This window comes from Alexandromys fortis, unplaced genomic scaffold (genome assembly GCF_014885135.2).
Source record: "Alexandromys fortis isolate MF-2015 unplaced genomic scaffold, M_Fortis_MF-2015_v1.1 scaffold_0, whole genome shotgun sequence".
NCBI lineage: Eukaryota > Metazoa > Chordata > Mammalia > Rodentia > Cricetidae > Alexandromys > Alexandromys fortis.
This window is the reverse complement of record NW_026067949.1, coordinates 32,709,850-32,725,997: the sequence shown is the minus strand read 5'-3', so window position 1 is coordinate 32,725,997 and position 16,148 is coordinate 32,709,850. Positions and strand designations below refer to the sequence as shown.

Below are 16,148 nucleotides of genomic sequence, written 5' to 3'. Positions count from 1 at the left end.
ATGTAGCTTCTCCAGAGATTCAAGCCAGAAATTTAGCTGTTAATCCAAAGTCACGTGGCGATACACAGATTAATAGAAATGGGTTAAATTGAGATGTAAGAGTTAGCCAATAAGAAGCTAGAGCTAATGGGCCAAACAGTGATTTAATTAATACAGTTTCTGTGTGGTTATTTCGGGGCTATGCGGCTGAGAACAAACTAGCGCCCTCTTTACTACAGCCACTGCTCTTGTAACATCTGCTCATGGGAACATGGTCATTTAATTTGTTTTTGTTTGTTTGTTTTATTTTGGAGATAGGGTTTCTCTATAGCTTTGCAGCCTTCCTGGAACTTGCTCTGTAGACCAGCTGGCCTCGAACTCACAGAGATCCCTGACTCTGTCTCCTGAGGGCTGGGATTAAAAAGACATGAGCCACCACTGCCTGGCAATCATTTTAGCTTTTAAACTGGAAGATGTGTTTCTGAGCCAAGTGTTTATAATTTAATGCTTTACTAGTGTGTTCATTATGATGAGCAAATGTTTTTTTATTTTAATACAGTCCTTAAGACTAAGGCTCCCTGTGGACTCCGGGGGAGGGGGGGCTCAGTCTCACACTCTACCTGCTGGGACCGAAGACCCTGATCCCTGTAACTGCTATCAGTGTGGACACTGATACTGATTGTCCTCACAGATCAAATAGTGGCCCTTCCTCTAAAAGGTCTTCTCTGCTCTGTGTGTTTCAAGCCAGTGACGTGGCTCCATGCATAAAGGCATGTGCTGACCAGCCTGATGACCAGAATTCAAGCCGTGGGACCAAACAGTGGACTGAGAAAACCAACTGCCGAAGGTAGGCCTCCAACCTCCACACACATACACACTCATAAACACAAAATAAAAATACCTTTAAAGTTTGTAAGGAACTGGAGAGATGGCTCAGCAGTTAAGAGCCCGGGACTACACTTCCAGAACCTGAGTTCGATTCCCAGCACCTACACGGCAGTTCACAACTGTCTCTAACTCCAGGAACAGGATGTCTGATCTTCCGGTCTCTGCAGGCACCAGGCACGCATATGATGTACACATATATGCAGCCAAAACATCCATACACATAAAAATAAAAAAATCTAAAAACAAAACTTTTAAAAAGGACTTTAAACTTGGCAGGAGGTAGCACAGGCAGTTGCGTGATAAGAGAGAGGAGCGAGATCCTGAGGATCCAAAAAGAAACACGACATCCAAAACCACACAGGCGCTGTTGCCAAAGAGGACACAAACCCCACTCCCTTCGCGGTTTGTCTTAAAAGCGTAACCACACAGTACTCAGGTTTCCCAGGCTCACAAGAATTTAATGGATTAAACAGCGAGTTCTCATAAAGTCCTAGTTGTTTAAAAAAAAAAAAAAAAAAGTAAAAATAGCTGGATCTGGAAAGCAAGGAGCAGAAGTTGCAGGGAGGCGTGTCCCCTTATGGAGAATGAGGACACGGGCAGGGGGCTGAGCGGGAGCCAGGCGGCCCACGTGTTGGGCATGGGACAATCCAGCCAAGGCTGCGAAGGTGCCCATGTCAGGGATGGCAGGCGGCATGAGCACTGGCGGACAGGCGGGCGGGCGGGCGGGCGAGCAGAGCGGGGCGGGCAGCCGCAGACTCTCCGCCCCGGGGAGGACTCCCGTGGCGCGCCGGGCGGGGCGGTGGCTTTAAGGGCCAGCGGCGGGGTTCCCTGCTGCTCATTCGCGGGCGCTCGTGTCCAGCCACCCCGCCATGGAGCGGCCACTGTGCGCCCTGCTGCTCGGCTCAGCCGGCCTGCTGCTCCTGCTCCTACCCCTCTCCTCTTCCTCCTCTTCGGATGCCTGCGGCCCGTGCGTGCCGGCTTCCTGCCCCGCGCTGCCCCCGCTGGGCTGCCCGCTGGGCGAGACCCGCGACGCGTGCGGCTGCTGCCCCGTGTGCGCTCGCGGCGAGGGTGAGCCGTGCGGGGGCGGCGCGGCCGGCAGGGGGCACTGCGCGCCGGGCATGGAGTGCGTGAAGAGCCGCAAGAGGCGGAAGGGTAAAGCCGGGGCAGCAGCCGGCGGCCCCGCGGTCCTCGCCGTGTGCGTGTGCAAGAGCCGCTACCCGGTGTGCGGCAGCGACGGCACCACCTACCCCAGCGGCTGCCAACTGCGCGCCGCCAGCCTGCGTGCCGAGAGCCGCGGGGAGAAGGCCATCACCCAGGTCAGCAAGGGCACCTGCGAGCAAGGTGGGCACCAGCACTTACTCCGCCACTCCCCGCCACCCCCCTGCTGCCGAGTGTCCCTGGAGACCCGCGGGAGGGAGGAGTTGACTGCTGCCCAGTGTCCCGAGCCAAGGGAAACGCCTCCCGGCTCTCTTTGGATGGTTTTATTTGGAGTTTCCTGTGTGCGCCAAGAAAGTGAAAAATCGCAGTAACGGGTGTAAATATAGAAAAGATTTTCCGAGACCTCGGGCTCCTCGATCCCCACAATTCATCCAACTCATAGCTGCCAGGGCAATTCCGGAAAGCCACTATTCTCTTGAGAACCTTTTCTCGTCATTTTTTTCTTTGCTTGGGTGTGTGCAGAGAGGTGGGTAGACGGAGTTAGCAGAGAAACACGCAGTAAGGACTTTCGGAAAGTTGATTTAGTAACTAGAGAAAAAGAATTTTTAAGGTGGAGTTCATGTTAATCTCAAGCACTGGCGTTTCTTCTTGGGCTTAGGGGTTTTTTGTTTGTTTGTTTTTTGTTTTGTTTTTTCATAATTTATCCATAGGATGCAAGGTTCATGAGAAATGCCTTTAACATTATGTCTGTCTATTGTATTCCCTACTAATCCAAACTTATGAAATAGGAAAAAATAAAGTCTGAGGTTGGGACCAAAAAGAAAATATCAGAGACTTAACTCTAGCGCCTGAAATAACATTTTTCCATGAGCAGGCATTTGGAGGGAAAGTTAGAGCCCGGTGCTGGCAGCTGCCGTCCTGGCCCCAGCCAAGGTAGGAGGGGAGAGGAGAGAATTCAGCTGTTGCACCCTAAACACAGTTCAGGCTTTCTCCAGACTTTCCAAGTACCAGCTCTTTCTTTACAGCTTTTCCCAGAAATCCATATGCAAATAGGCTATGTGCCATTCACTCCAAAGTTCGTTGTTAAAAGCCTTAGATGGTGTGGCTCACAGTTACCCACTTATGGTATTATCACCTCAAGTTGAGAAAAGAACAGCCCAAAGAGCCCTGGTTCCAACAGAAACAGCCCTTTGTTCCTTTGGCTCTGGCATGAGAGTCGCATCATGAAGGGAACTGCACATTAAGAGCCATTCCAAATACTGGGAGTTTCTTATAAACATCCCAAGGGGGACTTTCTTTCCCATAGTCCCAGAGTCAAGGTTCTTTGCCCATCAGAGCACACTGCCCTGGCGACTTTCCAAGTGCTGTTGCTTCCTCATCTGTGACTAGTTTTTATTTTTATTCGTGTATTTTAATAGTACAAGATGATAGGTTTGTTACGATATTTTATAAATGTACTTTTATTATATTTAGCCTCATCATTGCTCTCTCCTCTCCTCTCCTCCCCACTCTCCTTCCTTCTCCCAAGTTATCCATTTCTATTTTCCTGACTTTTTTCTAAGTGTAGATTTTTATCCTTTTCTCTCTTGCTACTTCTCTCAACACTCACAATGTTGAGCGAGCAAATGTGATGAATGAACAGGTCTAACGGGCCTCGTTGCCAGTGATGCCCAATCTCCAGTCCCCTCTCCAGGATGCAAGCCTCTTTAAGAGCACAGCCTGGCTTTATCCTTATGCTGAGGAAGGTGGTGAGAAATAGCATCTAAAACTGGAAACAAATCAGTCTTGCTTCCTTTAGCCCCACACGGACAAACATAGGGGCTGGCTTCTAGGGCAATGGTAAAAGCAGGCCAGAGAGATGAGAAGAGGACAGAGAGCCCCCAAAATACCTTCCTGCAGCAGAGGAGAATGAGTGATGGGGAAACAAGATCTTCTTATGGACTTGCCTTGGGTCTGGGTGTAGTTTGACAGCGACAGACACTAGACAGAGTCTCTTAAATCCCATGCAGTCCTGAGTCTTTACAGAGAGTAATAATGTATCTCCTCACTTCCTCTAACCATTTCTTTCCTCAAGAAAAACTTGGATCATGTTTGTAATGAGGAGTTTATTACAGGACTCAGCCCCAGTGAAATAGGCTGTCTGCATTCTGTTCCTGTGGTCTCATTAAACATAATATTTATTGAGCAGCTAGCCAGCTTCAGCTGCATATAGCTAAGGATGCGCAGAGCAGATCTGGCCTTGACGACAAAGGAAGTGTGTGTACACGTTACAAATTGCAAAGCCCTTTCCCTCGGTCCCTGGAGCACCTCCTGGTGTTGCTTTTCTTCACTGAAATTATCACTTACTGCCTTCTAGAGAGAGCCTGTCCTGCTGGAGTCTGTATCTCTGCAGTGGAAGGCACCGCCATCTGCTTGAAAATCTGTTAGAAAGATAATGAGCTCATAATCTCGAATCTTGGAGCTGTCACTGTGAACTGAGTGCCAGTGGGATCCGCTAAGGTCCCTGGCTCACTGGAAGGAGAAGACTTGACAACTCAGCTTAATAAAAAGAGTCAAGACCGAGATGATGAGGCATGACATAGAATCATGTTGCTGAGACAGAAAATGCTACTGTTCTGTTCCAATCCTCAGACCTTTTGTTTACTGTCCTTCAAATCTGAATTCCTCGGTCCCGTTTTCTGGGTACCATTTTCTGTCCCTTCAGAATTTTTACTTGTGGACCCAGAATGCCACTACTTCGGGTCCCACTTACTAGTACTTCCGTGGCTAAGTTCGAACTGCCATTCAGGCAGCAGGAGGGTCTTCACAGTGTAACTCCATCCGGCCTCTTCCCACCAATCTCCTTTTGTTCCCGCCACAATATATGGCTGCTGTTCTGCATGCCTTTGGAGATGCAGTGCCTTCTTCCTGGAATGTCTCCTGCCTCCACCCTGCACACACACACACACACACACACACACACACACACAAAACTCCCTTGGAATTCTTATGTCACTTTCTCTGTGAGACCTGGCTTTCCCCTGGTTCATCATGATGTTATTCTCCCAGCATTGTTCAACATTAGCAAATCCTTATGGGTCCTTGCTGTATATTTGTACAGAGACATCACAGCTGACAGTCCACTGTAGAATATGACTCCCTGGGTATGAATGTTAACTCTACAGTGAACCACACTAACGTTGTGCTCTCATGACCTCCCTGCCCAATAAAGTTCCTCGCTTGTAGTATGGGATTACAATTCTACCGTTCTCATAGGGTTTTGTGATGGTCTAATGTCATGGAAATTATCTGTAGAAACCACAGGATGAAGATCGTTGTCATTATTCAACCAGAAAGTTAGCTCTATATGAGGAGAGAGTCTCTGTTGCCCAGAGAGCCCTAATGTCCAAGGGGCTTACATCAGTTATGGATTAATGAATGAGTGAACCCTCCCACACTCTTCTGGTCTTGGAGTAAGCAGCTTTGAATAAAATAGAAGCGGTTTCTTACTCGTGGAGTTTAAACTTTCGACAGAAGCAAGAACTCTCGCACAGTTGTGTGTGCTGTGAAAACACATGCGGCAGAGAAACAGGATAGAGACTAGGGATGAGTAGAAACGCCAGGGAGGGGCAGTGCCAAGAAGCCAAAGAGGGCAGATCTGAGGGCTCCAGCAAAGGGGGGAGCAGGGCCGTTGGCCTGAGTGGACAGTAAGTTGTGTAGACCACCCACAGTCTCAGAATAATCTTTTACACGTCTGTCTTTTCCCAGAGTAAAGGACGGCCTCTGTCTTTTAATTCCTTTCAGACACAGTGGCTGGCTAGCAGTAGGAACTTGTTTTATGTTTATCAGTCAGACAGAGGAGACCCTTAGGGAAGGGCCTTCCTCTGGAAGTGTGGGCAATGGGCTTCCTGCTGTGTGTACCCCACTCCACATCCTCCCTGACCCCCACCCCCACCACCCCTTTACACTGACTTAGCTTCCTGTCCAGCGCCGTCTTGAGCTCTAATATCACGTTCACTTTTCCCCAAACCCCCACATTCTCACGTTGTGTCATTGTCTAGAATCGGGTCCAGGAACTGTGTTGTGAGTAGAAAAGGCTTCGGCGAAGGCTTTGATTGTCAGGGACAAATTGTATTTGGCAAATGTTAAAAAACCTTCTCTAAGGAATTCATTTTAGACTTATTCTAAGGTAGGTAATGTGCCATTTAAATGCTGCTGTGTAATTGCTATCCTTGAGTGAACCCATGAACTCCCCTGGAAGCTGAAACAGAGTTGCTACAACAGTCAGTGAACTTGCTAATGAGCTGGTTTATCTTGAGACGGGGCGTGTCAATGCGATGCTTTTCGTTAAGCTAAGTCTGTTGTGCAAAAACGAGAAGTTTATGCTGAGGAGGGTGTTCAGATTTGTGGAAGAAGAGCCACTGATGACTTCTTGGAGGAGTGATGTCCTGACTGAGATGGGGAGGGAAGGCAGTTAACTAGAGAACTAGTGTGGAGATTGGAATGGAGTTGGAAGGAAGAGGATGGAATACTACTCGCGTTACTAAAGAAGGAAGTCTGGTCATTTGTCACAGCGTGGATGAACCTGGAAGACATGGCTATGTAAGCCGTGCACAGAGACAAACATGGCATGAGCTCGTTTCTATGTAGAAACCCAAACTGTCAAACTCAGGATCAGAGAGCGAAAGATCCTTCTTCATGGAGGCTGAGAGTGAAGTGGGCATAGGAGGAATTGCGGAAGGGCTGTCAAAATACACAGAAAGGAATCTAAGAACTGCCGGTCCTGAGACCCTGGCTTGCCATGACAGGCTGTGTTTGCCTTCCCTGTGCCTCTGACCTTCGTTTTACTCAGTGAGATCTCAGGTTGCTTGCTTGTTAGCCAGGACAGCCTCCAAATTACAGCCATCCCATTACTCCCTCCTCACTTTCAGATCAGAAACACAGAGGGAGGGGGAGAGAGTTGTCTATAAGAAATCTGCCCCAGGAGCTGGAGAGATGGCTCAGAGGTTAAGAGCATTGCCTGCTCTTCCAAAGGTCCTGAGTTCAATTCCCAGCAACCACATGGTGGCTCACAACCATCTGTAACAGGCCCTCTTCTGGCCTGCAGTCATACACACAGAAAGACTATTGTATACATAATAAATAAATAAATAAATATTTAAAAAAAAAAAAAAGAAATCTGCCCCAACACAACAGTAATACCATTGTAACTTTATTCCTTTATTGGCCTTGTTTGCGCTTGTTGAACACAGAAGCTTCTAGGATGGTGAGCAGATCACTAATTCTTCCTTATTGCTTTATCTTGTCTTAGTGGCTAAACGGTAGGAAAGCGTTGAGCTCCTGAAGCAGCTTTAAAAAGGAAATGGACAACTCTGAAGGGGGGGTGGGAGACTTAGGATCCTTCCAGACTCTAAAATTCCTAACTAGTCTAAAATTTCTCTAAAAATTTAGAGAAAAATTACTCTAGAGACAAGGCACAGCCTTCATCGTTTGATTATTAGATGTCAAGTGCCTGTTCCACAGCTCTTCGAGAAAACAGAATTTAAAGGCCTGAATTAAATAGCCACAGGCACATTTAAATTACATACACACCAGGAAGAAACCTGTGGCATAAATATTGTAATGTGTGTAGGAGTTGAGAAAGCCTTATTGGAGCTGAGAAATAACCTCAGGAGGGCAAGATAGAGACAGTGGTGACCACTTTCCCCTCCTTCAGTGATGGAGCTGAGCAGGCGTGCTGACACCTTAACATGTTTTCTGTCCTGTCCCTAGAAGGGTCCACTATGGACCGGCCTTCTAGAAGAAACTGCCTTATAAGGTTTTCTTTTGGATAGCTCAAGGATAAAACGCCCTTGGTTAGAGTCCAAGGGCAGCTGGCCTCTCATTCTAAAAGCAGCCTCCCAGCGGATTAGATTGTGTGTTTCCTTTACCTCCAGCTGCTCCATACGGGTTCCGACCTCCTCTGTGCCTTTAATTGTAGCACAAACATCTTCTAAGTAGCCAGTAGGAAGGGAAGGCTGGGTGACTGTCAACAGACTTGCTAAGCCAGGGGATCCATGGATGCTGCTTCCTTTAAAAGTTTATGAGTGACAAAATCAGAGTTTTGAAAGTGACAGGGCCTTAGGTGTATAGAATAATTCATGTGCCTGCCCACTTAGGGTACTAGTGAACACAGATATCCCAGGATATCTTTAGGAGTTGTTTCAAGGTGGAGGCACTAGATGCCCACAGATATCACCCCCAAGCCTATTCTGTTGGAGTTTCCCAGGTCAGTGAAGAGCACCCCTACACATACCGATCACCCAGACTCTGATAGAGCATGAGAAGTTAGGAGAAGAAAACCAGAGTAGACAGAATGGGGGGTAACAGTGTCTGCTTTCCATCTGAAATCATGTACAAGAGTTGAATTTTATCCCAAATTCAATTAATGGCAAACATGATCTGACCCTTTTGAAAACGCTAATGTGCTGAATTGTTTTCCCGGTTCACAGAGAACGGCAAGGCAAGGTTAAGTAGCCACAGCTGGAGCTAATAGCAGGCCCCACCCCTCCACAGCTCTAACCAAGCAAAAGGTTGTGGGGGGGGCGGGTGGCAGCGTAGCGGGGGAAGGAAGCAGAGCTATCCAGAAAATCCAAGGAGGAAATCCTGCTGTTCCCAAAAGCAGGCCAGAGTAACACAGCAGTCTTGCCTCTGAAAAATAAGAAAGGTTCAAACCGGGTAAGGCAGACCTAGTAACCTAGTGCTGACAAAGCCCCATTCATGAGGTTTGATGTCACCCGTGGTAAGTGTTGAGGCCAAGGCCAAGCCACATGGCCGGGTTCACAGAGCAGGCTACTCCGAAAAAGGCACCTGTCACAGCTTCAGGATAGTGGAGACAGTGAGCAATGGTGCGATTTGGGCTTCCTCCTCCGTGGGATGATTGTGAAAATCACATCACGAATGACAGACACTAGGCACGGCTGTGCGTACCCGTGATCCCAGCATGCCTCTGCTCTCCGTCAGTTTTCTCAACTTGAGCGTTTACTCCACGCCGAAGGACGGTGTGTGGTGCCTTAGTTTGCATCTACAGGTACAGAAGTCTGTTTGGTGGTGGGGATGGTGTTAGACCCTTGGCAAGGTGCAGAAGGAAGATCCGTGGAAGAATTTGAGAACTCAATTAAGCATATTCCATTTTGACTCTGGAAGGGGGAAATATGGTGCTTTAATGTTCTAGCAGGCATTGGTGCATCTGACCTCAGTTGCCCTGTTTTTTATGACGTTTTCTTGAAGAAGGACCATCTCCAGCCTCTATGGGGGGCTTGCTTCCTTTGTTGTTGTTGTTGTTGTTGTTTGTTTGTTTTTGTTTTTTCAAGTCAGCATGTAAGGTGATGAGTTTCATCACGGCTTGTCTTTCCTTGAATGAGAAATGTTTCCAGGCGTTTCATTTGCATCAGCACGAATTAGCAGCCAACGGTCAAGCTGCGGAGTTGGAGAAGCTTTAGATCTGACATCTGCTTCTGGCTTGACTCCAGGCAGAGATGAGAACACTTATCAAGCAATGGATCTCCTGGAACTTTCCAAAGGGACCACACAGAAACGAAGCCTCAGGAATGTGTCGGGGCAGCACAGGCCTGCAGGACTCCAAGCCTGCTCCTTCTCCATGGGAGTTTTCAGAACTCGGGGATCCAAAGGGGAATTTCAATAGTGGCTTCAGAGAGACATGGCAACCTTGGCTTCCAAAGGACTCCCTCAGGAAACCACCAGCTTTTGATGGAAGATGAAATGCGTGCTTCTCTCTGAGCCCAGACATCAAGGAGTGGGGTCCTGCAGTGTGGCCCCCTTATTAAAGATGCTAAGCCCGGCTGGAGAGGGCAGGCCGGGGCAAAGATAAAGATGCAGCCAGATAGTTGGCAAGCCAGGGCTTCAGAGCCAGAGGCCCCTGTGGACTCAGGTGCGTCTCAGATCAGAGGCTCAGAATGAGGAGAGTAGCTCTGACTTGGCGCCCGCTCTGTGTACCATGGAGCCTTTGGTTCAGTAGACAGGAACGGCAGGGCAGGGCAGGGCAGGTCTTTCTAGACCCAGCAAGATGAGGCAAAGGGAACCTCCCACTCCTTCACTACCACCCAAATGCTCTCTCATCTGAGGTCTCTTTCTATTCATCCATCTGCCTGGCCTATCATGGCAGGCTGCCCCCTTTTTCCTGTTTTACTGAGCTCAAAGAAATCAGGCTTTTCTCTCCCTGTCCCCGTGTCCTTTGCTGGTTCCAGAGCTACAGTGGTGTTTTAAGTGCTAAGCTAAGCTCTGCTCAGTGCCCTTGCTTAAGTCCCCGGAGCCACCCCGATGCACCCCTGTAAGAGCACCAGAAAGCAAACACTTGGCATGCCACACTGGGGAGGCAGGAGGCTCGGTACACAGCACCCAGAAGTGCGAGTTACCCCTCCTCTTCTTAATGCCACCCTGAGGACGTTTTTCAGATATCTGAAGATCCTAACGCACCCCACCCATTAACTCGAAACTACGCCCTCAGAGAGGACAAGCCCAAGAGTGGGGGAGACACCCGTGACAGTGGGTCTGATGAGACTTCCGGGCTGATACTCGACTGTCTCTACCAGGTGCTTTTCCTTCTTGTGGTGTGCTTGTCTGACCCAAACTTACCCCGTTTGTTGTTTTCTTACCTGAGAAACAGGTACGATTTTATCTTCCGCTTAAAGGTGTTAGGGAGGTGAGATAATACAGGAAAAGATACCGACATCCGGCGTGCGGAAAGATCTCCTGGAATTGTTTCGCTCCCATCATAGTGTTTCTGGCGTGATAAAGCCCGAGTGAGTTCCTAAGTGCCTTTGAAACAACAAAAGCCAGATACAGGTGTTCACACTTGCAGTGCCAACATTTCGCAGGCTGGGGCAGGAGGCTTAGAAGTTCCAAGCTGGCTTAGGCGTCCCAGAAGCACCTGTTCTCAAAGATAAGAAAGTCTCTATGCTGTGGTGTGTTGCTTCTGTCTTACTCAGACCTATGCAAATACAACACTGCTATGTGCGCCTCCAGGTGAGAGCTGGAGACTTTGTCTAGGTCTACACAAACAATATATCAGCTAATAGCACTAGAGACAAACCTCTAGAAATTTCCTCCTTGTTCTGCACGGGCTCTAGGACAAAGAATCCTACATGCTCCTATGGAACCTCAGATTTCATAGAGCCTAGTGTTGGCTAGCATGTGTGTTTAGACTCCATAGAGAGGGCCTAGTGCTGGCTAGCATGTGTGTTTAGACTCCATGGAGAGGACCTAGTGCTGGCTAGCATGTGTGTTTAGACTCCATGGAGAGGACCTAGTGCTGGCTAGCATGTGTGTTTAGACTCCATAGAGAGGGTTTAATGCTGGCTAGCATGTGTGTTTAGACTCCATGGAGAGGACCTAGTGCTAGCTCACATGTGTGTTTAGACTCCATGGAGAGGGTCTAGTGCTGGCTAACATATATGCTTAGACTCCATGGAGAGCATCTAAGGCTAGCTAGCTTGTGAGCTTAGACGCTGTGGCCAGCATGTGAGTTCAGACTCCATGGCTCGCTGGTCTACTGTGCTTTGCAGCACACAACGTGTCCCTCTTCCAGCTCAGTGTCACGCGCGCTGTTTTCTAGTACTGTCCTTTGCTGGCTTCAGTGCACAGCCGTGGGTTCCGGGTCATTCAGTGTGGCAACCAGTGGCCTAGCCCTTCCTCACGTTTTCCTCCAGCATCTTTCACGCAGGAAATGCTCACTCATAAGTTGTTTCAATCATATTTTTTAGTCATATTGGCTTCATAGAGGACATTGAATAAAAATCACAGTTTGGAAACAAAGAGTTCAATTAGCGCCAAAAAGGCACATGCTGGGCATTATCTTTGGTTTTTAGAGTCTCGTTGATAATAATAATAATAATAAAATATTTGCTTTGCTGCGCTTCTGTTCTTTGACCTACACATGTAGCCTCAGCTTGGCAGGAACACGTTTGAAAAAGCAAAACATTCAACTGTAAATGAGCAAATTTAGAGTCAGGAGGTGCCCACTTAGGTTGGCTGCCTGTGTGTGGGAGGTGATAACATTACCGCCAAGGGTGGGAGAGAGAGAGCAAAAGGAACGAGTGTCTCTTCCTTAAGGGGGCTGAGAAAATGACGAGCTTTGCAAACCCAGCACCTGCAAGCTGAATGAACTTGGCCAAGCCTTTTGACCTGTCACTCTCCAGGGACAAGGCCACCCCTCCTTCTGGGGTAGTCCTCCTTAGTTGGTCTGTGCATCAGAGATGCCAGAGCAAGTCACAGACAGCGCTGCCTATGCTCCAACCCAAGATTCCGAGTTAGTTGGTCTGGACTTGAGCTGAGCCAAGGATCTCATAAAACGCTTTTAGGTGATTTAATGTCCTGCCCAGGCCTGGAACTCTTACTATGTCAAAGTGCCTTCCAGTGACGTTAGAGAACCCTCATTCTTAGAGAAATTCTAATATGATGAAGCAATGTTTGCTTCATTTGCCCAGAATCGGTGTTGTACAGCTAAGGCACTTTTCAGGATGCTGTGTCCATCCATCATAGCGAATGGAAGCTCTCGAAACACACGATGGCCCCTCATGTTACAGGCACCTTCGGGCTTGCCTGTCTTAGTTCCTGCCTGGTTCGATGCTCTCCCCTGTTTGGACAAAGCGGAACTGTGTTTGTCTCTGCCAGTATCACAATACTCGAGAATCCACCTACGCCTACACGATCCGGCCTGCTGGTCGTTTCTCGAAAGCATGCATTCCTTGAGCCTTGTGTGTTCCTCCGCTTTGCTCACTGCGGAATCCCCAGCCTCTCCGAGCCTTGGGTAGAAAGGGGAACCTTCTTCACCCTGTCGCCTCTGGAGTCTCTAAGAGGGTGAGGAAGCTCCGCTCGGGTTATAGGTCCCCCCAGCCTAGAGGAGAGTCTCCTGCCACTCAGCTGAGACCCTTCTGATTGGCGTGCTCTCACTTGGCTCCTTAACATAGTGACACTGTCGCCCTCACCAGGTGGCTGTGGGGACTGCCGGGGTTAAGGTGTTTTGAGTGTTCAGCTGTGTTTGGATGACAGCAGCAGAGAACACAAATATGTTATGTGGTCACTACTTACAGGACTTGCGTCGTGTTAGGCTGCTGCAAGCACCGAGCTGGTGGACACTATCTGGGGTAATAGAGAAGGACTCTGGGAACCTTGGGTTGTGTGTGCTTTTTGTTTAAGGTCTCTCTGTGCTGTAAGCATTTGGTTTAGGGTTGAAAGTAGGTGTTTGTGAGGGAAGACAACAACATTTGGAAATGACCATCTTGGCAACCAATCATCGGGACCTTGCAAGGCTTTTGAAGGCAGAAGACGTGTGTGAGTTGGTGATGTGGGATTCCCCCTCGGTATGCTGTGAATACCATTGGTTCATAAAGAAACCGTCTTGGGCCTGCGCAGGAAATAGAGGTAGGCAGGGAAAACTAAACTGAATGCTGGGAGAAAGGAAGCGGAGTAAGAGAGAAGCCATGGAGACAGACATGATGGAACCTTACCAGTAGTCCACAAGCCTCATGGCAAAATATAAAATAATGGAAATGGGTTAAATTAAGATGTAAAAGCTAGCCAATAAGAAGTTAGAGATAATAGGCCAAGCAGTGATTTAATTAATACAGTTTCTGTGTGGTTATTTAGGGAGTCTCCTTCTATAAGTTGTGCTTCTTTCTATATCCAGCCATGATACAGTCGTGGGCATGGTGCATATATCTGAGTATCATTTGGGGGCTGACTCCTGATCCAACAAACACATTCTCTCTCTGACCTTATTGCCCCATGGCAAGCTGGATTTTGTCCTGACCCTTGGTTTTCTGACCCTTTACTCCCTGCAAATAAGACTTCCACTCTTATTTCATAGGGCAGTGGGAAGGTTATACGGAAGGTTCTCCTTCCCCCGCCATTTCTCATTCCTGCCTTTCTATCAGCTCATGGGAAACTAGTCCTTTAAGTTCCCACCAAGTGCTTGTGTTCTGTGTGCCAAAAGGAAATTTGTGTCACAAGAAAGATCCTGACATCTCTCTAAGGATCAGGCAAAACTGATGCCTGCCTGATTCATTGGGACGTACCCAAAGGCAGCCTCAAAACAAAGCAGCCCTGTGTAAGCCAAGTCAATAAAAGTACACAGACATTTAAGGATGTACACACATGGTACATACATGTGCATTCAGCCCTGTACACAGTATGTCAACTCACCAGAAGCATATTTACTGGGGGTGAGAAAATGAACAAGGGTACAGTCACACTTGTAACTTATACATAGAATTGCAGGTATATTATAATTTGGTTACATACTACAGGAATTCATATGTATTATAACTGCCTTGATACCTAGTATGTATTGAGTTGTTATTGAGTCACCCAAGGTAATATATGGGGATGGACGTGAGTGGCTCTTATTCTTGTTTGTTCATAATTAAATTGATTGTTCATATGAATATTAGTGAAAAAGAACCTTTAAAAGTGTGTTCAAAAGCTGGAGAGAGGGCTCAGAACGTAAATGCCCTGGCTAGTCTTCCAGACGACCCAGGTTTGGTTCTCAGCACTCATGTGGCAGCTCACAAACATCTATAGTCCCATCGCCAGCTGATCTAACACCCTCTTCTGGCCTCTGCGGGCACCAGGCATGCAGAGAGTGCACAGACATACACACAATCAAAGCACCCACATGTAAGAATCATTTTTCTAAATTTTTCGAGAGTGTGTTTAAATACTTTGACAAATGCTAAGAAAACTAAGCCGTAAATTTACATCACTCTATCTAGATAGTTCCTTCGCCCAAGAATAAAAGGGAAGTTTTAAATCGTTGCAGAGACTTGCTGGGACAATGAGGGCGCTGCCTTCCTGTCAGTCTTTGACTCAGCATCAGATTTTTCACTCTGTAGACAAACCAGGATGGATTTAGATTCTATATTAACAAATACTTGTTAATTAACTCCCATTGCCACACAGCTTCTACATATCCTGGGAATATAGGCAAATTTAATTTCATTCTTACTAAAGATCTTTCTTGTTATTAAAAACAACAACAAAGATTGCCCCAGTACTCATAAATCTATGAGTCAACAGGAAGACTGTATCTGAAAAAACAAAACAAAACAGCCCAAAAAGGCTAGAAATCTAAAGGCCTCACTAAAATCAAAGACAGTGCTCGTCCTTGGAGTTGTCCTTGAGTCCTTAGCAGAGGCTGCAGGGTCTTGTTCCTCTTTTCCTCTGGAAGGCCATTATTCCTGCCAGTAACACTGCTGACAGGATTTTTCCAGCATGGAGAAACTGCCTCTGGTTTCCGGCAGAACTTTTCACATTTTTGACTGGGAGATAAGAGCACAGTGGGATTTATGAGAATTCCTGTGGAAGGTGAATATGCGTTATCACCCTTTAAATCCTCAGAAGAAGGCTGTGGTGCGGTATGGCCTGTACATTATAAAGTAAGCCACCATGATGCGGTGCATCTGAATGCCCAAGCAGAGCTCCTGGTACCAGGAACCAGATGCAGCTGAACTAAACATTCAGATGGGTTAGTGCGAATACAGGCATACACACATATACATCCATCCCACTCCGTTCCAAACCGGCCAAACCCGAGTGCCAGAGTCTGCTGAAGGGGTAGGTGCTTCTTCAGCCATTACTGCTTGCCTGGCTGCCATCTTTCTTTCCGGCAGGGTCTTGGTGTATCGCTCAGGCTGGTGGCGGCACTCATGAGCCTGGGATTCAGCCTTCAGAGTACTGGGATAGCAGGTGTGAGCCCCCACCTTGGCTCTGTTTATAGTTCTCAATCTACGCGTTCCAGCTTTTGTTCTTACTGCACGTCCCCTGTTCGTCCCCGCAGTCTCCAGCAATGAATTACTAACAGCACATGGAAGTCCTATGTTTGTGCTTGTTCTGTGAGGTCATGTATGTGGTTTTCCAGAAAAATAACCAGAGAATCAACAGATGTCCTTTGATACATTAAAATAATTTCAAATATTCAGGTTTGGACAGCGGCATTGTCTGCTACAGTGTGATACAATCATCCCCAAATCCCCGTGATGGGCTTGCTAAATTCCAGGTGATCTAACTTCCATACTGCCTGGATCTGTTTGCTTTGTGAAATAAAATAACCTCTGTGTCATTTCACTTCCCGAGGGGGAAAAAAAAGA

At 47.6% G+C, this 16,148-nt stretch overlaps 1 protein-coding gene across 1 annotated transcript in view; it reads left to right on the top strand.

The window, feature by feature from the left end:
- The first annotated feature begins 1,691 nt into the window (after positions 1 to 1,691).
- The window catches only part of Igfbp7 (insulin like growth factor binding protein 7), a 60,059-nt gene continuing 45,602 nt past the window's right edge, over positions 1,692 to 16,148 (top strand). The window contains exon 1 of the mRNA XM_050150312.1: positions 1,692 to 2,208. Within this exon, the coding sequence (XP_050006269.1) occupies positions 1,737 to 2,208 (472 nt within the window). The 5' untranslated portion in view covers positions 1,692 to 1,736. The remainder of the gene's footprint in view (positions 2,209 to 16,148) is intronic.